This window comes from Oncorhynchus clarkii, chromosome 32 (genome assembly GCF_045791955.1).
Source record: "Oncorhynchus clarkii lewisi isolate Uvic-CL-2024 chromosome 32, UVic_Ocla_1.0, whole genome shotgun sequence".
In the NCBI taxonomy this organism is placed as follows: domain Eukaryota; kingdom Metazoa; phylum Chordata; class Actinopteri; order Salmoniformes; family Salmonidae; genus Oncorhynchus; species Oncorhynchus clarkii.
In genome coordinates this window covers 30,031,829-30,058,440 of record NC_092178.1, presented here as the reverse complement: position 1 = coordinate 30,058,440, position 26,612 = coordinate 30,031,829, and the positions used below count along the sequence as shown (strand labels likewise).

General features: G+C 41.6%; 1 protein-coding gene across 1 annotated transcript in view; it reads right to left on the bottom strand.

The window, feature by feature from the left end:
* The window catches only part of LOC139392293 (atrial natriuretic peptide receptor 1-like), a 110,596-nt gene extending 88,978 nt beyond the window's left edge, over positions 1–21,618 (bottom strand). The window contains exons 1-2 of the mRNA XM_071140176.1: positions 20,865–21,618; positions 19,114–19,896 (exon numbers count right to left, since the gene is read on the bottom strand). Coding sequence (XP_070996277.1) covers positions 19,114–19,882 — 769 coding nt within the window. The 5' untranslated portion in view covers positions 19,883–19,896; positions 20,865–21,618. The remainder of the gene's footprint in view (positions 1–19,113; positions 19,897–20,864) is intronic.
* Positions 21,619–26,612: the final 4,994 nt, after the last annotated feature.

Genomic DNA, 26,612 nt, shown 5'->3' with positions numbered 1-26,612 from the left:
AATTATAACTGTTTTTTATCAAGGGAGGCCAAATACTCGCTGGCTTCCCTTGCATTCAATGCTACGGGCGAAAACAATGTCATACTCTTAATTACCAGACAGCCTCAGATACATGGGCAACACATCCTGAGAAAGAAGGGCGCTGTTTCGCTCGCTTGGATGCTTTCTCCAGTGAGATACATTAAGCCTCTTGCGAATTGAAGCAAAATTGTGAAACACAGAGAGGCGAAAGATACATTATTAAAATACATTTTTGGGGGGAAGCCTGGCTTCCCTTGGCATCCATGAATACACGTCACTGGTCCTGTAGTGTACATTGTGTCAGAGAGAAGATATAATACTCGACTACATTACATCCCACGTTGTGGTGATTTTCCATAGAAATAGTGTTCTTTATTGCTTATACTATAGGGTACAAGTGAAAGGAATACTTTACACAAGGTCAACTAGTAAAGACACACAACATGAAGTGCATTCTGCAACATACCAAGAACCACTCTAAGGGGAAGACATACAGTAGGCTACATAGACAGAGCGAATATGTTGACAGGTTCTGTGTGAAGGTCTCAAACTGATTCACAGCAGATGTGCTGATGACAGTATGATGTGAACGGCCCATGTTGCTGTTAGCAATACAATATACTGCCAATTCACCTCACCCGCCCACACACACATAGGGGAGAACCGGGATGAAAGTGACACTTTTAGTTTTTTTCCTAACTACTCAGAGATCGATAGATCTAGAGACACCATATTTTATGACAAACAACTTATATATATCATCTACCATTAACAAATGTAATTTCATTTCTAGGGTAAATGATTTTAAATGAAATAGACCAAGAAAAGAACTACCGCAACCAATGATCGCTTACATTTTTTCTGCTTTAAGTTAGTTTTAACAGTGGTCAAATAGGCTACTGTGGTCAAGTAGGCCTAACAGAGTGGCCCATCATCAAAAACAATGGAGAAAATATCCCATAACATTTTAATATGGAAATGGCTGTTCTATCATTCAGCCTACAGTAGCAGCCAATATGTGGTGTTCAATTTAGGCCTAGATTCAATGAGACTTATGAAAAAAAACATGCAAGGCTTGACATTAACCTGTTTAGCTATTTGTCCTTCAGACAAGGAGGTGACTGAAAATGTTTTTGTGTTGTTTGATGCAAGAAACCCCTTTACAAATTAAAATGCATTATTATTCCCATAGCATTATTACAGATAATCAGACAAATTATGCAACCTTCTGCCTATTGGCTACTTAGATTATTTAAGCCTCTCTAAAATACCACACTGCCCCTTAAAAAAAATATATATCTTTACCCGACTCACTTTTCAAAGATGGCTAGTGTCATGACGTTGCCCTCTTTGGGTACAGCAAGTCCCATCCCCCTCTCCCTGTCTCCTACACCCAGGCTGCTGTGGTCAGAGAGAGGTCGTAAATTCCTGGAGGAGATTATCTCCTCATGGTCACAGTATAGAGAGAGAGAGTAGAGGTCCGAACAACATTTATGTTCCGGAGAAGGTATAAAAGATCGGTGAATAATCCAGCTACGGACTGGTCCGTTTGGTACAATTTTGTGAAACTCATGGGAGACAATACGGCCACATTACCATAACGCTGTTTATATAATAGCCTCAGATATGAGGTTTACATCTAGTTGTTGTATAAGATGAATGAGTGAGGATGATACGGTTTGTAAAATTGTGTAATGTGATTTTGGACTGTTTAATGAAGGAAACTCCAATTCCCTTTTGAGTTTAACTAAATCAGAGGACCGCCCATGAGCACAGTTATGGTCGGGCATCCTGGAACAGGCCCTTTTCTGCAATTCCGAATATAAGCCCCACCTAGAGAATTTCTCAACAGACCATGTTGCTCTCAATTACAGGAGGACAAAGGTTGCAGACCAGCTTACCTCGATAACGAGAGGGCCAAGGTTTGAAACCAGACTGCTGAATCTTTTAACCATCCCACGTGGTTAAACTCTTAGACTATCGATACCGACAGAATAAGAACAAGTCTTTGATATGAATTACTAGTCTGCAGCAAGGAATTCGGTATAATTGAACACAAAGACCGACAACCGGCAAAACATCTATCCATAACGATATGAATGAATGTCACTCTGAACTATCCAATCTAACCACGACAGAGAAGGCGGACAAACTCTCCAACAGAAACAAACTTTTCAACAGAGACCCCGACGACACACTGAGCGTAAATATATATATTGATTGCAGTTGTTCCCGAATGGGTGAGCGTTCATGTGCAAAGGATTAGCATTTCAATTGTTATAATTATCAACTATGTGTTGTCTTATCTCAGTCGACCCCCGCTTCCCTTTTGTACACCAAGCAGCGATGCCGGTTTATCCCACTAGGGAAACTCCGTTATAATTTCCTTGTAACTATCTACTGTTTGTTAATGCATTTCTGTGAATTACTTAGTTAGTAAATACATTATTTTAAGACAATTGATGTATGGATGACTCATAGTGAAGACTGGGTTCGTGCAGATAACCAACAATTTACGACGTTTGAAATGAGACTAACGTGAGGTAAAGAAGAATTCATTAACCAGAAGACTATTGATCAGATATGAAAATATCTGAAAAAGTTATATTACGAAAATTATAACTTTGTAATCTGAATATTTTCCTTGGTGCCCCGACTTCCTAGTTAATTACAGTTACATAATTAATCAGTTTAATCGCGTAATAATAATTACAGAGAGTCATTTGATAAAGATGAATCTTCAGTTTAATGATAGTAAAGACACGACACTAGAAATGCACACATTGTGTCCTTGTAGGAAGCAATCACTCCCCCATTGCTGACTACAAATAATCTATAACTGTGCTAATAACTCACTAGCGAGCAAAGGATATGAACAAATGTGCACACGTGGCCGCTAATATTGCGTTGATTCAATCACAATTCCCACAGTAAAGGGAAACGATATGTGTTGACTAACGGGGAAAACTCTAGAAAGTTGAGTGAAATTCAATCTCGTGCTTCTCTGTGCAGGCTGATATTACTTTTGAGTGGGCACGTGTGCAGCTTAGAGGGAACATTGACCACAACGTTACTTTTGTACCTGCCGGCGTGGCAGCAGTAACACAGCCCTGGGACAGAAGTAACCCGTGGCGAGAAGTGCACAATATCTGTCTTATCTCCATGTTTCTGGTTTGTAATGGTTGTTACTTTCAACAAACAAATCAGTTCTAATTTCATGTTTTTGTTGATTTGAATAATGAATGCTATAGGTTCTACATTTATGAAAATGAACCATACGTCAACATCGTAATGTTGCGCAAGCACTATATTTTGCCTTACAATATTAATCGGACAAAATTGGATCACATAATTGCTATATTAACTATCATTTTATCATCTCACTTTAATGTAAATGTAGTGGGAGATTTTCTATTACTATTCATGCTTAGGCCTATCAATCAGGTGTGTTGCAGCTGTCCTTGTCATGTCTGCTTTTTTAAACTTTCATTGCTCAAAACCACTTTTTGTTGATAACTCGGCGAAACATGGTCGGACTGGGCTCTTTTTTAAAAAGGGAGGTCGTCCTCCGTATTAGAGACATGCTGACTTCAGTGCACCATTCTAGCTTCTGTGTTATCTGAGAAAATGGGCGTGTTACTTTCATCCAGGCTCTCCCTTACGCATCAGGCATACGCACACACACAGTTTAACCAATTCACCCAACCCCCATTATATTTCTATATCTATTATACAGTGAGGGAAACTCAATATCCCCCTCTCCATGGGGTCAACTGCGCTTCACTGATGACTTCACATGCTAGGTCAATCTCTACGAGCCGCTTAACAATCAACTAAAGAAGAGCTAATTACTGTTGAGCCCATAGGAACAAAATATGAAAAAGGCATATACGGGTTTGAAGGGGACTCTAATGGCTTTGTTCTGTGTAACACAGTTCTATCATTTCTGAGGCTAAGACAGAGGATAAAGTGAAGTATCATTGGTGAAATCATCCCAGAATTAAAACATTGCATGGAAAAAAGATCAATTAGTTGATATCTGGTTGGAGAACATCTCACTCGTCAAATTATGGGTGATATCTGGTCGGTCCGTCATGGCCGCTATTTCGCCCAAAAATAGTCAGTTCGTTTTGGTCTAAATTTTACCAAAGATCAGCCTTACCTCTAGCTTGCTGTACTCATTGAAAACATGAAATCCACAAAAATAATCATGTATTGCATAGCCTATATTGATAAAATGATGGTGGCTTCATGGAAATATCCACAAAATATGGATATTTTTCCCTGTCAAATTTACCCTGTCAAGTTGTCAAATGTTCTGACACAGGAAGAATATGACTGAAAACAGCCTGTAATCTTATGGGTGCACAATTTAAGAAATGAATTCATACCAATTTGAATTAGATATTTTAACAACCATTTGCTTCTGTGACAACTTTACTGCGCAAGTGCTAGAGGGACAAAATACTTTGAACCATTCGCACCATTTGCTCCTCTCAAGACCACACAAAAGCCACACAGCACACTGATGACTTTCAAAAAGTGGAGGACAGGTGAGAGTGGGGACTGTAAGTACATTTTTTCTGAATAATTTTCTAAACATTTTGTAATCTGTCCAAGTCGAAACAATTATTTTATGTAGACTTTTCTCAAGAATGCAGATGCTAGCTAACTAATGTTACAATCCAAACAGAGGTGGATTGCTAAATATCTTTGGCTAGCTACAAGGAGGGAAAGCATAGCTAACTGATCTGCTAACTAGCTAACTTGCTGTTAACTGGGTTAACTAAGCTAGCTACAGCGGGGAGAACAAGTATTTGATACACCGCCGATTTTGCAGGTTTTCCTACTTACAAAGCATGTAGAGGTCTGTCATTTTTATCATAGGTACACTTCAAATCAAATCAAATTTATTTATATAGCCCTTCGTACATCAGCTGGTATCTCAAAGTGCTGTACAGAAACCCAGCCTAAAACCCCAAACAGCAAGCAATGCAGGTGTAGAAGCATGGTGGCTAGGAAAAACTCCCTAGAAAGGCCAAAACCTAGGAAGAAACCTAGAGAGGAACCAGGCTATGTGGGGTGGCCAGTCCTCTTTTGGCTGTGCCGGGTGGAGATTATAACACTTCAACTGTGAGAGACGGAATCTAAAACAAAAATCCAGAAAATCACATTGTATGATTTTTAAGTAATTAATTTGCATTTTATTGCATGACATAAGTATTTGATCACCTACCAACCAGTAAGAATTCCAGCTCTCACAGACCTGTTACTTTTTCTTTAAGAAGCCCTCCTGTTCTCCACTCATTACCTGTATTAACTGCACCTGTTTGAACTCGTTACCTGTATAAAATACACCTGTCCACACACTCAATCAAACAGACTCCAACCTCTCCACAATGGCCAAGACTAGAGAGCTGTGTAATGACATCAGGGATAAAATTGTAGACGTGCACAAGGCTGGGATGGGCTACAGGACAATAGGCAAGCAGCTTGGTGAGAAGGCAACAATTGTTGGCACAATTATTAGAAAATGGAAGAAGTTCAAGATGACGGTCAATCACCCTCGGTCTGGGACTCCATGCAAGATCTCACGCCGTGGGGCACCAATGATCACGAGGAAGGTGAGGGATCAGCCCAGAACTACGTGGCAGGACCTGGTCAATGACCTGAAGAGAGCTGGGACCACAGTCTCAAAGATAATCATTAGTAACACACTACGCCGTCATGGATTAAAATCCTGCAGCGCACGCAAGGTCCCCCTGCTCAAGCTAGCGCATGTCCAGGCCCGTCTGAAGTTTGCAAATGACCATCTGGATTATCCAGAGGAGGAATGGGAGAAGGTCATGTGATCTGATGAGACAAAAATAGAGCTTTTTGGTCTAAAAACTCCACCCGCCGTGTTTTTGGGGAAGATGAAGGATGAGTACAACCCCAAGAACACCATCCCAACCATGAAGCATGGAGGTGGAAACATCATTCTTTGGGGATGCTTTTCTGCAAAGGTGACAGGACGACTGCACCATATTGAGGGGAGGATGGATGGGGCCATGTATCGCGAGATCTTGGCCAACCACCGCCTTCCCTCAGTAAGAGCATTGAAGATGGGTCGTGGCTGGGTCTTCCAGCATGACAACAACCCGAAACACACAGCCAGGGCAACTAAGGAGTGGCTCCTTAAGCATCTCAAGGTCCTGGAGTGGCCTAGCCAGTCCCCAGACCTGAACCCAATAGAAAATCTTTGGAGGGAGCTGAAAGTCCGTATTGCCCAGCGACAGCCCCGAAACCTGAAGGATCTGGAGACGGTCTGTATGGAGGAGTGGGCCAAAATCCCTGCTGCAGTGTGTGCAATCCTGGTCAAGAACTACAGGAAACGTATGATCTCTGTAATTGCAAACAAAGGTTTCTGTACCAAATATTAAGTTCTGCTTTTCCGATGTATCAAATACTTATGTCATGCAATAAAATGCAAATTAATTACTTAAAAATCATACAATGTGATTTTCTGGATTTTTGTTTTAGATTCCGTCTCTCACAGTTGAAGTGTACCTATGATAAAAATTACAGACCTCTACATGCTTTGTAAGTAGGAAAACCTGCAAAAATCGGCAGTGTGTCAAATACTTGTTCTCCCCACTGTATCTAACTAGCTATCATAGTTTGTGAGAGGGGGGGGCATTAATAAGCTACTAAGAAGGAGAGATGAGGAAAATGAGTTGGCCAAATGTACTGTAGCTACTGCTGGTGATTTACAGGTCATTGGTGTGTGTGTAGATTGCTAACATTATCAAAACCAAAAATAATCGCAGGGGTTTACATTAACGTTAGCTACTCTGGGTAATGTTACCTGCAGTCAGATGGTAAGTTACCTAGCTAGTAAATAAGGTGGGAAAGCATAGCTGGGTCATTCCTACAATGTGGTGTCATTTGGAAGTCAATGTTTTTAAAATTATTTTTAGATATATTTAAAATATATATACAGTTGAAGTCGGAAGTTTACATGCACTTAGGTTGGAGTCATTAAAACTTGTTTTTCAACAACTCCACTAGTTTCTTGTTAAACTGTAGTTTCGGCAAGTCGGTTAGGACATCTACTTTGTGCATGACAAGTAATTTTTCCAACAATTGTTTACAGACAGATTATTTCACTTATCATTCACTGTATCACAATTCTAGTGGGTCAGAAGTTTACATACACTAAGTTGACTGTGCCTTTAAACAGCTTAGTAAATTCCAGAAAATTATGTCATGGCTTTAGAAGCTCCTGATAGGCTAATTTTCATAATTTGAGTCAATTGGAGGGGTACCTGTGGATGTATTTCATGGCCTACCCCCAAACTCAGTGCCTCTTTGCTTGACATCATGGGAAAATCAAAAGAAATCAGCCTAGACCTCAGATAAAAAATTGTAGACCTCCAGAAGTCTGGTTCATCCTTGGGAGCAATTTCCAAATGCCTGAAGGTACCACATCCATCTGTACAAACAATAGTACGCAAGTATAAACACCACTGGACCACGCAAGCCGTCATACTGCTCTTGAAGGAGACGCGTTCTGTCTCCTAGAGATGAACGTACTTTGTTGCGAAAAGTGCAAATCAATCCCAGAACAACAGCAAAGGACCTTGTGAAGATGCTGGAGGAAACAGGTACAAAAGCATCTATATCCACAGTAAAACCAGTCCTATATCGACATAACCTGAATGGCCGCTCAGCAAGGAAGAAGCCACTGCTCCAAAACCACCATAAAAAAGCCAGACTACGGTTTGCAACTGCACATGGGGACAAAGATCATACTTTTTGGAGAAATGTCCTCTGGTCTGATGAAACAAAAACAGAACTGTTTGGCCATAATGACCACTGTTATGTTTCGAGGAAAAAGGGGGAGGCTTGCAAGCCGAGGAACACCATCCCAACCGTGAAGCATGGGGGTGGCAGCATCATGTTGTGGGAGTGCTTTGCTGCAAAAGGGGCTGGTGCACTTCACAAAATAGATGGCATCATGAGGTAGGAAAATTATGTGGATATATTGAAGCAACATCTCAAGATATCAGTCAGGAAGTTAAAGCTTGGTCGCAAATGGGTCTTCCAAATGGACAATGACCCCAAGCATACCTCCAAAGTTGTGGCAAAATGGCATAAGCACAACAACGTCAAGGTATTGGAGTGGCCATTGCAAAGCCCTGACCTCAATCCTATGGAAAATTTGTGGGCAGAATTGAAAAAGCGTGCGCGAGCAAGGAGGCCTACAAACCTGACTCAGTTACACCAGCTCTGTCGTCAGGAGGAATGGGCCAAAATTCACCCAACGTATTGTGGGAAGCTTGTGGAATGCTAACCGAAATGTTTGACCCAAGTTAAACAATTTAAAGACAATGCCACCAAATACTAATTGAGTGTATCTAAACTTCTGACCCACTGTGACATACCAGAAACTTTGAGAAAAAACAATTTATATCGGATTAATGCCTGGTCTCCACTAGTTACCACAGCCACAAAGTCATAAACCCTGCCTATTTCTAGAATTTATTTTCTTACATTTTGATTCTAACCCTAACCACATTGCTAACCTTAAAATATGACCAAAAAACACGTTTGTTTTCATGAATATTTATGATATAGCCAATTTTGACTTTGTGGCTGTGATAACTAGTGGAAATCGTTGTGCCTGTTGTTCACACGCATATCTGGACTCTCATTGGCTAGAATGGTCCCATCTGATCTCCTTCAGACTGCCTTCCATTTTTGAAGACATTTCTTTAATTGAAAAGTGGCCACTATAGTATCTGATCAATATAATTAATCAATTGTGGCATAAATCAACCTTTCCTGAAAAAATCCACCCTATACCTGACAAAACAACCAGGTGTATATGGACAAAAACAATACCAACTGACAAGTTATTCCCTAACCTGAAACAACCTATGAAGCTTTACATTTGGCATCACGACAAAGAAAGGTTCATTATTCTAAACAAATTCTGCCAAATGAAATGGTTCTGCTGGATGTGGCTGTGAAGCGGCTAATGTAAATTAGACGTGGTGAGAGACTTAAGACTGAGGGGCTGGGAGACTTAATTACTGGAGGACTTGCTAATCCATTTCTCACACACACATTCTGTCTCCATCTCTCTCCTCTTTTGCCTTATAATCACTCATTATGTATACTCGGTCGTCACTCTCCTCTTTCTTTTGCATTGCTCTCTTCCATCGCTCTCTCATTTCCCTCTCTCTCTCTTTTTTTCCCACTTTCCCACTCTTGCCCTTCCTCTCCCTTGCTCACATGGTCTCTATCTTGTCGATGATGTACAGTTCCTTCAGAACAAATTCACACCTTCTCCACATTTTGTTGTGTCACAGCCAGAATTGAAAATGTATTATATTGAGAATTTGTGTCACTGGACTACACACAATACCCCATAATGTCAAAGGGGAATTATGTTTTTGGAAATGTTTACAAATGATTTACAAATGAAAAGCTAAAATATCTTGAGTCAATTAGTATTCAACCTCTATCATGGCAAGCTTATATAAGTTCAGGAGTAAAAATGTGCTTAACAAGTCACATAAGTTGCATGGACACACTCTGTGTGCAATAATAGTGTTTAACATGACTTTTGAATGACTACCTCAGCTCTGTAACCCACACACAATTATCTGCAAGGTCCCTCAGTCGAGCAGTGAATTTCAAACACAGATTCAACCACAAAGCCAGGGAGGTTTTCCAATGCCTCATAAAGAAAGGCATTTATTGGTAGATGGGGTAAAATACATTTTAAAATGACATTGACTATCCCTTTAAGCATGGTGAAGTTATTAATTACACTTTGAATGTTGTATTAATGCACCTAGTCACTACAAAGATACAGGCGTCCTTCCTAAGAGAAAGGAAACCACTCAGGTATTTCATCATGAGGCCAATTGTGACTTTAAAAACAGATAGTTCTCTCTTATGGCAGCCATTAAACTCTGAGGATGGATCAACAACAGTGTAGTTACTCCACAATACTAACCTAAATGACCGAGTGAAAAGAAGGAAGACCATACAGAATAATAAATATTCCAAAACATGCATCCTGTTTGCAATAAGGCACTAAATTAAAACTGCCAAAAATGTGGCAATGAAATTAACTTCATGTCCTGAATACAAAGCGTTATGTTGGGACAAATCCAACACAACAGAGTAACACTCTTCATATTTTCAAGCATAGTGGTGGCTGCATCAAGTTATGGGTATGCTTGTCATCACCAAGGACTGGGAGTTTTTTTTTAAGATAAAATATCTGCCAGGGAATATTAGCAGGTTGACTAAGCTCTCTGACATTATGTTCAAATGTTTAGCTCGGAGTAACATATTTCCATTCCGTCGAACCCATTTTTCTTGTGTCGAGGAAGTACATATGGTAGAGTTGGCTTCTACGTGGTGAAAGAAAAGCAGCAGCAGGCCCATCTTGTTTACACACTACGTCCAGCACGTCCATGACGAGCGACGGCAGGCCTTGAATACGGCAAACAGCAGCAATTACAGCCTCTCCTGTCTTGGCACACGGCACGTAGGCCTCGCATCTCCAGTGGCAACAGATGGCCCCCTTTATTATAGCCCACTGAATCCAGGGAAGCGTTTGCCATGCTAACCGGACCAGCAATCTTTCGACCAGCGTCATGTTCAACCGTATCAGCCGTAATAAATCAGATAGGGTCAGACCCTTCGCTCCTCTGTGTGTTTTCCTGTGTGTGTGTGTGTGTGTTGTGCCATTTAGCGAGGCGACGACCCTGGAGCCGCGCCTCAGTGGTTTTTCAGCCAAAGAACATGCCACGTCTGTTGGGTAGCCGCGCCGGTGTCCAGGTGCATCGTCCTGTCTGAGTGTTAGGCCTAAACACTGACCCCCCTCAGGTGGATTCCTCTTCAGTTGTCTTTCACATCTGGCTCAATTGGAGGGGGTGTTAGATTCAGGGTGCGTTCAGCAATGTCCTGTCAACTGTACTTCATACCCGTACTGACCGCCATGGACCATCTAAGGTGGATATCTGTCAAACCTGGATCGTTTGAAAGGGGTTGCTTGTTTATTTTTTTTAACAGGTGTGATAGCATTTTCTGCCAAAATGAAGAGAAAAAAAAGGCGACCTAGTTTGCCAATAGGAAAAGATGTTAGATTCCCAGCTGGTGTGAAAGTAATTCTCTCCAATTCAGAGAAGTGGAACGATATCGTATCATTTTGCCCCAGCGCACAAGGCATCAGTTTACCTTCTCAGTTGATGTGACAACTCAACCAATGATCAACCTCTGTTCAAGCATATCATTTGAAATGATGACAGGGAGCGTGTTCACTCAAAAACTATAATCCATTCTATTGACAAACAGTCAGTGCTGACTTGAACTGTTGTCGATAGTGGCAAATAAAACACATGAACATAGCCTAATGTAAAATAAAGCAACTATTCCCATTCATGATTTAATGTGCGTGACAAAACTTCTAGGGACGCCCTTGCTTGCACAACCAATTTCTAGTTTGAAGTAAATCAAATCCAGGCAAGTTGAAAAAAGTGAATAAATGCTTGCAAATAATCTCTACAGTTCAGCAACCTAACAATGTAACAAACAATTAAAGCAAACACGAGTTTGTCTGTTCAATTTGTAACCACGTCCCCAGAGTTAAAATGTAAAATAATTCCCCCTGGGGTACAATTCACTGTAGATACTCTAAGAATGCAGAGTCCTGTCAACATATCCCACCTAGAGTGTGATGAGGTAAGGCTCTGCCATATTGCTCCTGTAGAAACTGGTCCGTTCTTTTTTCTACATCCTCGTATTTAGAAAAAGACAAGCAATTTAAAGCAATTGAGGTGAGGGTCAAAATAGATAGGATTTTTCCAAAGTTAACCTCGTACAACCTTCTGGAAGTCTTGCGAGCTTACATTCAGTTTACCTACACGGATTCAGCAGTAATCAGTCTGGTAAAGGCAAGTCCAAAGTTACTCTGCTGAAGCATGCATATGTCAGTTCTCGAAGTCCTGGCTTGTAAATTATTTATGGCAATTCCAGTTAGATGTTTAGGTAAAAAGCAAATCTTTGATTTGATTTACGTGTATCTGGGAGTATTGAACATCCACACATTCAATTTAGCCTGTCAGATGCACATGCATAGACAAAGTGACATGTTTTCCAACATATGTTTATTGTGTGTGTATTTGAGAGAGAGAGAGAGAGAGAGAGAGAGACAGAGACAGAGAGAGACAGAGACAGAGAGAGACAGAGACAGAGAGAGAGAGAGAGACAGAGAGAGAGAGAGAGACAGAGAGAGAGAGAGAGAGACAGAGAGAGAGAGACTGTGTGCTTCTGTATGTTTGAGAGCATGTGAAAGAGAGGGAGTAAAGAGTGGTGGTCACACTGACAGTTTCACTGTGCTCCCGATGAAAATATACGACACAGGAGGGCAGGTGACAGCTCCTGTCATGCCCACACGTTCCTGCGCAGATGCTGCCTGTCGCCATAGAAACTATCTCCTCGGCTCAGACATGATTGCGGATCCTCCTCTCCGTCAAACTTTGATCATGGCACATCGGGAGTAGGAAAGAAAATGGAGCATCTATCCAAATACCTTGACAATGCCAGTGCCTCATAATCCCTCCTCAGTGAAGGGTAAACTCACAAATCCAGCTAAAATGCGGTTTAGACGTAGTGAGCTTTACAAAGCAGCTCTGTGCTTTCAGTCACACTAAATGTGTATTTCTCTCGTTCCTTCTGTTTTGGCTCTCTTGGTATTTTTCTTTCTTTCTCAGAGACACCCCTCACTGGCCAAGACTCCGCCATCTCTTTCTGTCTTTACTTCTCTCACTCGTTTCTATGTTTCAAACTAATTGTTTTGTAACTTTCTTTGCATCTACACAGGGCAAGTAATATTTATGCAAGTAAGGTACTACAATTGGTTGAAATTTGAACAGGAGGATAAACAGCCAGAACTAAATCGTTTGGAATGCGATCAAAAAAATGACTTTGCATATTTCTCTGGGAGTAAGTTAAACCAAACTGTTTTCTCATTGCCCCTCGGGTTGTTCGACAAGCTGCCACATTCTGGCACACTCAGTCTTCCCTTCTGGTGAGATCTATGACTCTCTGGCAAATTAATGTTCTGATCCAAATACTCTTTATCAGCATGACTGTGAAAGACGCAATGCTACCGGGGAAATTAAAAGTAATAATGGAACAGTATTACAAAAGCTCTCCCAGCTAGCACATTTAGTTTCTTGGAAGCTGTGGGAACGTATGCTTTTGGTTTCACATTGGTTGTGGGAACGAAGTCATGCATTTCCTGACAGGTAAACTGATTTTTTTTTTAAACGTTCTGAGAATAGAAGTGAAAATGTTGCCTGTTCTGGGAACTTTCATTTTTAGGTTGCAGGGAGGTTCTGAGAATGTTTTACTCTGGTTCGTTGGAGATTTTCCTGGGAGGTTTTATTAACACTAACAATGGGAATTATAGGTTATTTGGAGGTTTTTGAATAACTTTCTAAAAACTTTAATTGAACATTTCATTAAGACTTTTAATAACACTGCTAGCTCATTTTGAGTTAACTTTGTTGTACCAATCACAGATAGGACACATGGAAATTAATTACCTTAGTCATTAGGCCTAAACATGCAAACACATTTTTTTTTTTTATTGTGACATGGCATCAGTGAGATTTGAACCTATAATCTTCTGTTTTCTATCCATGGAATGAGTCCACTGTCCCACCAGAATGGAGCTAGCATTCCTTTAGTTTTTTACGCATTCAAAGCTGTTCATTTTAGTATATTCAAACAGACCCCATTCAAAGGAACAAAGCACTGATTAAGATCAGGTGTGGCCAATCAGTGGGTGCCACCAACACACCTGAACACATAAAACAAGATAATAAGAGTTTTGTTGATGCTGAGAATGGCGTGTATATTTTTAAATAACATTCTTAGAACGTTCTCTGAACGTTAAAGTTGTGGTTTTTATGGAAAGTTTTCTTAATGTTCTCAGAACAATTTGAGAACATGATCGACCCAATTATCATAGAAATGCAAGTTATAGATCTTTCATTCTCAATGAAAGTAAGTCTACATGGTAGATCTGTTTTATGTGCACTATTTCTATACTTCCCGTTCTTAAGTTTCTTTTCAGCTTTTTAACAGCTTCTACCCCCAAGCCATTAGACTCCTGAACAGCTAATCAAATGGCTACCTGGACTATTTGCATTGACCCCCCTCACCCCCCATTTTTACGCTGCTGCTACTCTGTTTCTTATCTATACATAGTCACTTTACCTCTACCTACATGTACATTTTCTTATTTTTTTATATATATTTTTTACTTCAGTTTATTTTAGTAAATAACACATATTTTTCTTAAAACTGCATTGTTGGTTAAGGGCTTTTAGTAAGCATTTCACAGTAAGGTCTACTGTTGTATTCAGCACATGTGACAAATACAATTTGATTTGATGGTTTTTACTTTCTGTTTTGCACACCAGCTTCAAAAACAGCTCAAAATACAATACTTGTGATTATGGAAAATATACTGCATTTCACAGCAGTTTAGATGGTACAATGATTCTCTACACAATAACTCCTTGTTTTGTCAGATAAACTTAAATTATTCAAATTTTAGCAACCAGGAAACGGCGGAGAGATTTCTGCATAGTGCATTTTTAAATAGAATCCTGAAGAAACGTTATGCTGAAGTACTGAAATTCCCCCAGAAGAACGTTGTTTCTTAATGTTCTCTGAACTATTTGAAAACATTCCCAATGTCAAATCAGTTAGAAAACATTCTGAAAACTGTTTTCCTTCTCTCATTCTCTCTCTCTATCCCCTTCTCTTGCCAGTCTAACAAACCGACACTATCCCCAGCTTTGATTTGCTAAATGCTGCTGGGGGGTAAACAAGAAGGATGAGACAGCCACAGCACCACTAAGTAATCCCACACTGGAAGTCTCCATGCTGTTTGAATTAGGGGCGCTCTCTGCCTCCACTCCAACCCAAAAGAGCCAGAGAAACCAGGCTTATATTTATGCCTTTTAAATGGGACTGCTGGCTCCAATATAGATCTCTGCTTTCAAATCACTTCATCAAATGACGTTGTTACAGAGCTCCCCCCAACGCCTCTCCCCCAAAACCCAAACCCCTTTTACCACCAGCCTTAAATCATTCCAGAGGCCCTGGGGCTTGGACAGGCTATAACCGAAAAAATACAAGAGGAAAACACTCTGATATTGTACGGAGCCCTGGGTAATTGAAAGAATAATTCATTTTAAACGGTGTGTTCTGACCAGTTAAGAGTGGTTCCCATTGGTTTCCTAATCTTGTGAAGCGGTGGTTGTTGAAGGAAGGCAGAGGGGGCACTGATGGTCCTGTATTATTTTTGACCAACCACGAAAACTTCAGGCTCCTGGTGAGGGAGTGCAGTGAAGACCATGTGAGAACGGAGCATCCCTCACAATGGACTAGGGTAGAGCTGAAGAGCCAGCCATCCCGCTTCTCTCTCTCCTTCTCTCTCCCACTCATTACCACTCCACCCCTGCTGGGTCAGCTTAGCCTGCAAATTGATTCCCCGGTTGCTCGGTGAGACAAACGACTGTGTGACAGTCAATAAACTCAGATGGCGATCATACGGGGCCGGTACCAGAAATAGCCCTACAAAACATTAGAGAACAAAAAAATCTGGACAAATTATGTTTCACAGGAAATATCTTGGTGTCAGAAATGTCCCGAGCCGTTTGCCTTATAAAGTCAAAGAGGGGCCACTGGATTGACCTCTTGCTTAAGTTTGGGACTTTTAATTAGAAATGTTGTCGTACCCATGTGGGAACTGGGGGAGTGGGCTGAGGCCGGGCACAGCGCGAGGTGGTTCCTGACAGGGCAGTTATACCACCAACATTCTACCATTCAAGTTCATGTAATGTCCTCTTTCAGAAACCATGAGCCACACTATCAAAATTCCACATTTACAGCTATGCAGCAAGCCAAATAAATTGAAAGAAGCCGTGTTAAAATGAATACCATCTGCTAATAATAATCAAATAGCTTATGATCAATTTGAAGAAGTCAAAAGTAAAATCTATAGAAAACAATGAGTTCTGATCATTCAATGTGCTTTCATGTACCTTCTTCAGTGTGTCCTGAGGCTAAGAACACAAAGTACTGGCAACAGAAATGCATGTCTACTTGAAGGAAACAAAGACTTTCTCCATTACAATCCAACTAGAACCAATCAAGTGTTCCCATTCACACATTGTTGGATTTTACAGCCAACTAGATACAGTTTCTTGTGGATTAATTCCAAAATAAAGAATTCAGTAGTGTGAAAAAATGCTAATGAAATGCTGTAGGTCTTAGAAGGTAAAACAAGCTCCCTCTTCCGTTCCCATTTGCCCTTTGTACATGTCCCTCTTCTGTTCCCATTTGCCCTTTGTACATGTCCCTCTTCCGTTCACATTTGCCCTTTGTACATCTCCCTCTTCCGTTCACATTTGCCCTTTGTACAAGAGTTATTTTGCCTGGACATGACAGCTTTGTCTCAGGTCAACTTCACGCTCAAACAGCACACCAACTGAAGGGCTCCAGAACATGTTTATTTTCATCCTCTCTCTCTAGGTGGCCTCCTCCAGTTATGTCTTGGACTCTCTCTTGGGGGAAGACCCAGTCTGACAACACATTTCAACATCTGAACTAGCCAATTATCGAATTAAAGCCGAATTAAAGCCACATCGAATTAAAGTTCACAGTACTCGCAAACTTCATATTGGATATATTGATTGCTTGGTGGTGGTTCAGTTAAGGGTGCTAGCCAGGGAGCACTTATAACTGCAATAGTAACTTTTTGGGTGATCTAAACAAAATCACATAGAAATGTGAATTATAGATCTGTCATTCTCATTGAAAGCAAGTCTAAGAAGTGGTAGATTTTGTCTATGTACGCTATTTCTATGCTTTCCATTCTAAAGTTGAGTTTTTGTGTCTTTTACTTTCAGTTTTGTACATCAGCTTCAAACAGCTGAAATAACAATATTTTTGGTTATGGAAAATATATTTAACAGCGGTTTACATGGTAGTAATTCTCTACACTATACTTGCTCACATAAAATAAAAATTAGGCAAACTATTTGAATTTTAGAAACCAGGAAATGTCGGAGAAATTTTGGCATTGTGCACCTTTAATTAGTTACATATTTGAAATAACAATGAAGCACTCAAGTACATAATAAGGTTATCTGTATGCCAAGTGGAGTTGCCTCTGCTGACGTTGGCCTTAACTTTCCATTGCTATTTGGTGGGGAGGTGCCCAACTTAGTGTGTGTGTGTGTGTGTGTTTGTGTGAGAGAGAGTTTTCAGGAACATGTTCTGTCAGCATTTCCTGGACGCATTTCCTCTACTTCTCTCCTAAACTTTAGTGCCTGTGTGGCCTAGCTGCAGCAAGGTGATGCCAGCGAGGCTCCTCACACCTGCAGACACAGTGCCAGACGCAGCATCTCTTAAATGGGAAGACGTGGTGAGATGTCGTTTCAGAATGTGCACACAGGGTGTTCTCCTGCTGCCATATGGATAGGACCACTGCCACACACGGAGCTAAAGCAGAGGAGTGGACTAGTTATGATTCATATTTGACCTAGATAGTTTATGTGTATGCATTGATTGGTAGGCTACGTGTGCCGTAAAAAAAATGTTTTTATGTAGTTTTGTCCATGAGCTGTTCTTGTCTATTAATGTTCTGTATTATGTCATGTTTCATGTGGACCCCAGGATGAGTAGCTGCTGCTTTTGCAACAGCTAATGGGGATCCTAATAAAATACCAAAAATACCATCCATAGCCCAGCAAAGCAGGGAGTACTATTCTACTTCCTTTCAACACTATTGTACTTCAACACTTACCGTCTCTCTGACAGCAGGACTACGTCGTCTAACTATTTGCACTCTATCTGTAGATCTTTATTTATCTTTCACCATCCTGTTTCGTCCATTATATCTTTGACAGACCCATCACTTTGCTTGTGCACATGCTCTCTTTTTCACTCTAACTCCCTCTCCACTCTCCATTTTTTTTTACCTGCCAGGATTCATTGTCCCCCACAATGAAATCGGGGAGGGGACTGTGGATTTGTCTCCGTCCGTTAGTCACACGCGACATCTCTCACAGCACTGGCCCAATTTTGACGATACTAGGGTGAATGAGATGGCACAGAGATCGTTCGTGGAGGACGAGATGTTTACTGTTGCCTTGTTTTAATTCCAATTTCTCTAAAATAGTTGTTCTCTTGGTGGAATTTAAAAGTGGAGAGTGAAAAATGAGTTGTGTTTGTTGTCTTTGTTGTATACATTGTCATGCTGTCTGTTAAATGTGTGTTAACAGATGTCTGTTTTCTCTCCCTCACTGTGTTGTGTGTTAATTGTCGTTGTGGCAAGTTGACAGCATTTTGAATACTCGATCTGCCAGGGCAATGCATTAATTAGGCTTTTGGTTACATTTTCCATCTAGGTCCATCTGTTTGACTCACTAGGTCAACAAATCATAAGCTCAAATAATATCATTAAATCTATTGGACTTAAACTGTGCATGTGCAAGTAGGCCTAATTCTGGTAATTGGGACGTCATGTGTCGACATAATTAGTAAGTTTACAGGTCAATTCAAAATAATTAAAAGAGTGGTTGGAAATGAAAACAGCATACACATGGGGGTCTTAAAATAAGGACCAACTGGGAATGACTGCTCGCTACAGCTTCATGAAATAACGGAATTAAAATACCATTACTGCCAAAAGCAATTATTCAGGCCACTTATTTTCACACGTGAAACATATGGCTTTAATGCGCGGTCATAAAAATTGGACCAAATCTACTGCTAGCTGAGTTTGTGACTGGTTGATAGCTATTTTCTCATGTCTTTGGCATGAGAAAACCATGTCAACATTTATGTACGTGTCTGTATGCAATTGTACAAACAAACCAAAAACATTTCATATCAAGATGAGAACAAGGAACAGTCACCCAGATAATGGCAGAGGGTGTCCAGAAGATTTTAGGTAGAAAAAGGATAAAGGTCAGATGGACAGAGATTAGACATGGAGCTCACCTCGGGCACTCTGGCTGATGACACTGATGAGGTTATCATACTGGACCGGTCCATTCTGCTCATTGAAGACCTTGTCTGCTGTGGTGATGTTGTCCAGCTGCAGCTGCGAGTACAACCCCTCGGCCGTAAAGTAGTACGGCCGGTCGTCGTTCTTGTTATCGCTGAACATGAGCATGGCGTGTCTGTGCCAGCCAAAATGCCGATGCAGGCGCACCCCAAACTCGCCCAGCTTCTTGTGCGTGGGGCCCGTGTTGGTGATGGACGTGTACAAGTGGAAGCCGATGGCCGCTGCCCCGGCCGTCACCATGGGAACGTCCCAGTGGGTAGTGAAGCGGCCCACGGGAGACGAAGCATAGTCGCAGCCAGGGCCGATGAAGGCCCATGGGTCGTAGGAGAACTTAAAGTCCACGGCCACCAATGGCGCCACTGAGTCGGAGCAGACGCCGTCCTTGTTTTCGCTGCTGTCGTAGACTATTCGAAGGCGGTGGCCCGGTAGCAGGGTGGGGTCGTCATTGACTCGCTCCAGAGCCCTCATCAGAGCGGGCCCCACGCGAGGCCAGGCCCACGGGTAGTCAGTGTTGCTCAAAGGCAGAATAGCAGCCAGTGTCACATTCTGGGGTTCCGAAAGTCCATTGAAAGACAGCTCGAGCTGGAGCGGTTCGGTCTTGAGGAGCGGGAAAACCAGAAACAGCAGAGGAACCCCCAGTTGTCCCTGCCACCACCAGGTTCTCGTCCTCTGCATTGCTGGGTTGGACTCGGGCATCACCATCAACCACAGAGGGGCTGGCAGGAACAAACACACAGTGCATGAGGTGGCCTGTGAATAATGATTTATAACATGACACCAACCCAACTCCCAGAGGCATGTGGCCTTTATATTGAATGATTCAGTTCAATTCTGTTGCAGGATTTTGAATAACCACTAGATAAGACTACCAAAGTAGTGTTGAATTTATTCTATGTGAAATATCATGGAATTTGGATGGAGATGACAGAATAAGCATTTAAAAAGGTGGTGGTGGGGGATAAGGGAAGCATCATGGTATTAACAGGTTCTAATCTACTTATTTAGTGTGTGGATAAGACACATGATATGATAAAGTCTAGCATTTGACTGCTTTGTTAGTGAGGATGGCTAGACCTGCCACTGTATACTTAGCTTATATAGCAATTGCCTAACAGTCAGTTTCTTACTTGAGACACCAAAAAATGTAGTATAACCCCGTAGCCAACCTGTGACTAGATTCACTACTATGCCATTGCGTGTGTGAAGCCAAAACTAACTCAGCTGTCAGTGCGTGCTCATCTTTGCAGCCAAATAGGCTAGCTACTCGAACTGTTAATATCAGATAGCCTATTGTAGGGATCATCAATCAACTAGATTCAGACGATGTTTTCTTGAGAAGATGGTCACGGGGTTCGAACTTAACTACAAATAATTTGTAGACTGCAAATTGACCAAGAAGCCCAAACAGATATAAAAGTTGACTAAAACAAGCATTTCAAACCGTGCTTACATTTGTATAAGATCACATCTCTATTGTGCGTGCGTACTTCGGGAGAGATTTCCAAAATTAAAATCACTAATAACAGATTTGCTGGTATTTTACAGTCTTATGTCCCCCCTCTTCCGCACAAACAAATCTCCGGGAGCCAAATAAAATCACCAGTTGGATGGCAGTTGGGGAACCCTGGACTATTGCGTGAAACTTTCCATGATTGGCCTAAATTGAATTAAAATGAAATTTTACCTTAATGTTGATGATTATTTCTCGCCATTTTTTGTATCTCTTCCACAAGTGGCACAGATGTTCTCAGTTGATTGTCTCCCGGCTGTCCTGTCAATGGAAGATGCGAGGCTGTAAAGACATTGCGCCTCGCGCGAGAAATATTTTGTTGCGCACCACTCCTACTGGAGTGCAAATCCCTGATCTCCTGACTCTTTCCTTCAGTTTAGTTTGAACAGGAGATTTGAACTGTTGTTTTCTTTAATTGCCTACTTTAACGCAGAAAACCGTTTATTAAAAAAAGAGCTCTCTAGGTATGCCAGGAGTGTCTATGAACTAGGCTATAGGCTAAGCTAAATTGGCAACACTAGGCCTATAGGAAAATTCTCTAAGCTCTGGCTGGTATTTGGGATCATAAATAACACAACAGTTAGGTGAATATCTGCAGTAGGCGACTGAATTATTGCATAATGTATATCACTTTTGTTGTTTTGAAGAATGAAAAAAACGGCTAATTATTTCAATCTGTAGCCGCTGCTTCTTAGCCTAAATTCCAACACATGTTTTGCTGGTGCTGTGAAGGCAGCGATTTTACTCGTCTCTTGTTGATTCCATTAATGCTCAAAGTTAAAATAGCAACTAAACATCCAAAGTTCTCGAAGCCGACCGATAAACCGAAGTGTCATTCTTAGCGTTGCGTGCGGTGGTTTCCTCTCTGCGCACATCGCCAACATTCAGCTCATACAGCAACACACAAGGATCTATCGCGCTGATGAATAAGCGCTGGGGAGCTCCGCGCACAAGGGTAACCAGTCTGTGTGCGCTGCAGTGTGATAGGCTATATTTGCTTTTGTGCACAGGGCTGGGAAGGGTGAGGCATATACCATTACATTACCATGTGTCATCAATAACAAGAGATCTGCGCCTAAGGGATGGATGGGGAGCTGTGCCATTGCAGGGACATTTATGCCAAAACATGTTGTTTGATTGTGTGCATAAGGAACGTATGCATTGTCAGTGTCCCCAAATGCATGCACTGTAATAGTTAGAATATCAGGGCTGGTGGTCTGATTTCCAGATAAATGCTTAATTGGGTGAGCTTGTTCGATGTGCACATCTGAAACCATTGTTCCTCAAACTGAGTAAGCAAGCTGAGATAGACATTTGTCAAAAAAAATACACTAAGGTTAACTGTGATTGCATACGGTAATCCAGTCACTCCTATTATGACTGGATAGCGATGTAGGTTAATGTTCGTGACTTCTGCTAAAGGAGAGCAACAATGTATTTAAAATTGCCTACTACTGACTGTCGCTAAACTAGATATTGAAGAATTTCTGCCCATCGCACGCTCCGCTTCCTTTTCATTCTAAAACATACTATTTTTGTAAAAGTCCATTAAGCTTTTATTGCCACTTAGTCCTTCTCCCCTCAATAGTCTTCACTGCACTTTAATTTCACCTTGCCCTACCTCGTGTCTTGCATCACTTGCAAGCGTGTTCTGCTCGCTTAACTTCCAGCTCAATAGAGGGAAAACAAGCGCTCGCTTGCTTCCCGGACGCCGGGAGGCGGAAGAACGTGTGTATGTATGCAAAGTGCCAAGCGGAGGTGAAGCTTCCCGAGTCATGGCCACTCGTAAATCATCCGCGGGACGCATGCTGCCTTTACTTCCAACAGAGGAGGAGTTCATTCACCATGCTCCTCTTACCCCGGCATGTGTTTTTTCTTGGCTAATGTACAACCCTCCTCCACTACTGTCCACCCACCTAACCCATTCTCTCCCCTCTCGTTCCCTCATCCTTCTGCCCAAGACGCACTCCAAAAGGCTGCAGGATACAGTTTACAAAACAGGATGCGGCACAGTTGTGCACTCCCTTTCTCCCCTCTGCCTTTTCCTGGATATTATCACCGACCTCCGGACTGACCCCCCCCACCTCACTCACACACACACACACTCTTCCACCCCCTCCCTCTTTTCTTCCACTAGGCCTGTGCACTCAGGTTATTGGTCATCACACTGCTCTGACAATTAAACACATGCTTCCCTCTTCCCTACCCACACTATTAACTGGTGGAAGACAGAATACCTCCGGATAAAATAGCATGAGATAAGTAGTCTCTTATGTAGCTATCTTACACATGAACGTACAGATATAAGACTAGAAAACCTCCACAATTCCTTTGTGTGGTGTTTTGCTTTCCTCCAGCTCTTGATGACTCTTTCCCTGCACTCCCACTAGCATTTTCTGCCCAGCGAGTTGCATGTGATGATGCCTAACCTCTCTGTGTCCTTTTCCCCTTCTCTCTGGTCTCTGTCCCTTTGAACCTGCTGAATCACACTGTTCCAAAGCTGCTAATGGTCTCACTGAGTAAAATAGAGAGCCGAACATCGCTGTGGTGACAGATATTGATGTGTGTGTGTGTGGACGCACACACACATTTGCGGGTCTGTGTGGGAGTGGGAGAGTGCCTTGATCTTACTACAGAAAACTAGTTACCACTTGCCTCCATGGTTCTGACATGATGCAGCTTCACTAATGATGGTTTGCCATCACCGTGTGTGTTTGCCTGTGAGTGTGTGAGTAAGCTACAGTCTAGTAAAAAGCAGGGAATGTACCACACACACACACACACACACACACACACACACACATCTTGGCGTTAGCTGAAAATGGAAGTTAACATAGACCACACACCTCTTTTTTGGTAAATACCATATGTAGCAGGACCTTTCACATTCCCATACATTAAACACCCCCACCCCATTGAGCCAGTGCAAGAAAATAACAACAAATGAGGTACAAATCACTGTTATCGTCGCAAATAGTCACTGGGCAGAGGCTGATGTAAACCAAAAAAAAAAACTACAAATAAACAGGTGCAAGTCCCGTATAGATAAACATATTGCATAGACCTGCAGTGTATATGTCGTATACTGGCTCAGGATGCAAAAAGTCAGTTACAGCAGCTACCAACTTTTTTTACAGACCCTTTGCCCTCAGAGGAGGCCGTAGCCCGCAGGAGGCTCGTTAGAAGGCATCACAGCTGACAAGCTCAACTGAATGACTCATTTCTGATTAGTTAGCCCATGAGAGGGAGCGCAGGAAACCGCCATGCCCCGTATGGAGGGGGGGTTTGTTGTTGTGCAGCTGCCAACCATGGGTAATCACAGCAGTGCAAGTTCCTGGTAGCAGCTGGAATTGTTGAGTTTAAGAGAGGGCAGCCAATTGCACAAGGCTCTGATCACTTTCCAGAGGGCACGGAGACAAGTGTGGACAAGAAACAGCGAGGCAAGACGACAAGTCAAGGAGTGATAGATAGATAGCGAGGCCGCCACAGTCGAGCTGCTACTGCATGAGTGAGACAACTGAGTCACAGTTGAAACAACCCCCCCACTAGGCACAAACTGGTTGAATCAATGTTGTTTCCCAGGTTTTCCAGCATTCCTTTCAGAACATTACAGCACAATCTTATTCCATTGTCAATTCAGTTCAGCATACTTTGTTACCATACGTATAATTTCAATTTTCTTTACTTTTAAAAGCCATGGTAGTTCAAATTATTATTATTTTTTTTTTAATCACACATACATACCAAACCAACAGAAAACAAAAGGAGCACAGGAAGTGATGCAGCCCAGGAAGCACACGTCCATTTTCTCAATATCTCTATTTCAGCTTAACCAAACTCCATTAGCCATTGCTCTCACCAAACAAAGCCATAACACACTCTGGCCAAACCTGGGCTCCAACATGCCTCCGGACTGCATTCACTTCCTATGGGCATCCACCTGGCACATACAAACTGGGGGGTTTAAATACAGATGCATTAATCAACCAATAAAAAGGCTTATTTCATAAACATGCAAATGAATCACACCTGTGACAATATAATCAAAGCATTATTTGTTAGACCATTACTTAAACACTTATTAGTATGCGTGCCCAGTTAAAGGATGCAACCAATCAAAGACACAGTTAATTGGTTACCCTTTAATCAGTTTACGAAAACATCAAACACACCAGACATGGTTTTGATTTAACCTACTTAAAAAAAATTAAAAAATCTCCAGCATTAAATTCCTAATGGGTCAAAATGAAAACGTTCGTACTGTGCACAGTAGGTGCTCAGTGCTGTAGGTTGGTGGTCTTTGAATGCAGCAGGTATTCAATCTTAAAGTCATTACTTAATGTATCGAGTTTGTATACCAATTCTGGGGTCGATTTGGCTAATGGTTTATGTTAAGATTTGTGAAATATTTTCACAATATTTTACATTGTTCGTCTGCATAATTAAAATCTAACATTCATTTGCATGAGACAAAGTCTAGTTGATCATTAATTAGTGCTCTAGTATCCTATGGTGCCAATGACATCTATAGTGCCACCAACTCGTCCGGTGCAGCCATCTAAGGTTGCGGTGACTTAATATTCACACAGCTTCTAAAGAAATGTACATGAAGTTTACATACCAAATTTTATGGCCCCATGTCCATCTGTTCAGTTATTATAGCCCTGGTGTGACATGGTGCCATCTAGTGGTGTTGCATTGCCGACGTTGAATGCAAAAATGAATCATTCTTAAATTGATTAGAGGCTAATTCATTGAGTCTGTATTCCAAATCTGGAGTCAATCTGATGTGTGGTTCATGAGGAGAAGATTTTTAAAGTATTTTTAGCAGTAGCATGTGTGCTAAAGTGCATCTATAGGAATGCAGCAACAATTTTTTCTTAAAACCAGTAAAGACTGAGTGAATCTGATGTTTGGTTCATAAGAAGATGATTGCAGACGGTTTTGAGCATTGGTGTTACATAGTCAAATATATTGTTAATAGTTAGCTTTTTTTTCATATCAATGCCAAATGTAACATGGTTCATCATGGTATTGGTTTTGAAGACCCAAGAAAGTTTCATGTTGATAGGCCACTGTGGAGTTTACGAAGGCTTTAAATGGACACTGTGCTTCCACATCTGCATTGCTTGCTTGTTTGGGATTTTAGGCTGGGTATCTGTATAGCACTTTGACATCGGCTGATTTCCTGATGTATACATAACAGCCATCTCTTAAGCAATCCCTTAACTTTTCTGAAACTAAGTTTACAGATCTACCATGGGTGTTAAAAACCCTCTCTCATTAACCCTCTCTCTGACCCTGGAAGAGACACAAAATTTGTAGCCTTTTACTGCTGAGGTAGGCTACCATCCCCCGCCTCAGCCTGACTCTATTATTCAGGCATAGGGCATTTCACACCTGTGTGCTAAGGACCAGTTTGCCAGGGAACTCAGTCAGCTGACCAGGGCCAGCCATTCACAGGCTCTACCTTCTGGAGGTAACAGACTTCCCCAACCCTGTGTTAGTGCATCACTGAACATGTAAGTGGACTTTGTTAGGGTTCGTGTGCATTTGATCTGTATACACGTTATAAGCTGCTACTGCTCTGTTAGTATATGCTTATAAACTCAGCAAAAAAAGAAACGTCCTCTCACTGTCAACTGTGTTTATTTTCAGCAAACTTAACATATGTAAATATGTGTATGAACATAACAAGATTCAACAATTGAGACATAAACTGAACAAGTTCCACAGACATGTGACTAACAGAAATGGAATAATGTGTCCCTGAACAAAGGGAGGGGGGTCAAAATCAAAAGTAACATTAAATACTGCAGTGCATCTCCTCCTCATGGACTGCACCAGATTTGCCAGTTCTTGCTGTGAGATGTTACCCCACTCTTTCACCAAGGCACCTGCAAGTTCCCGGACATTTCTAGG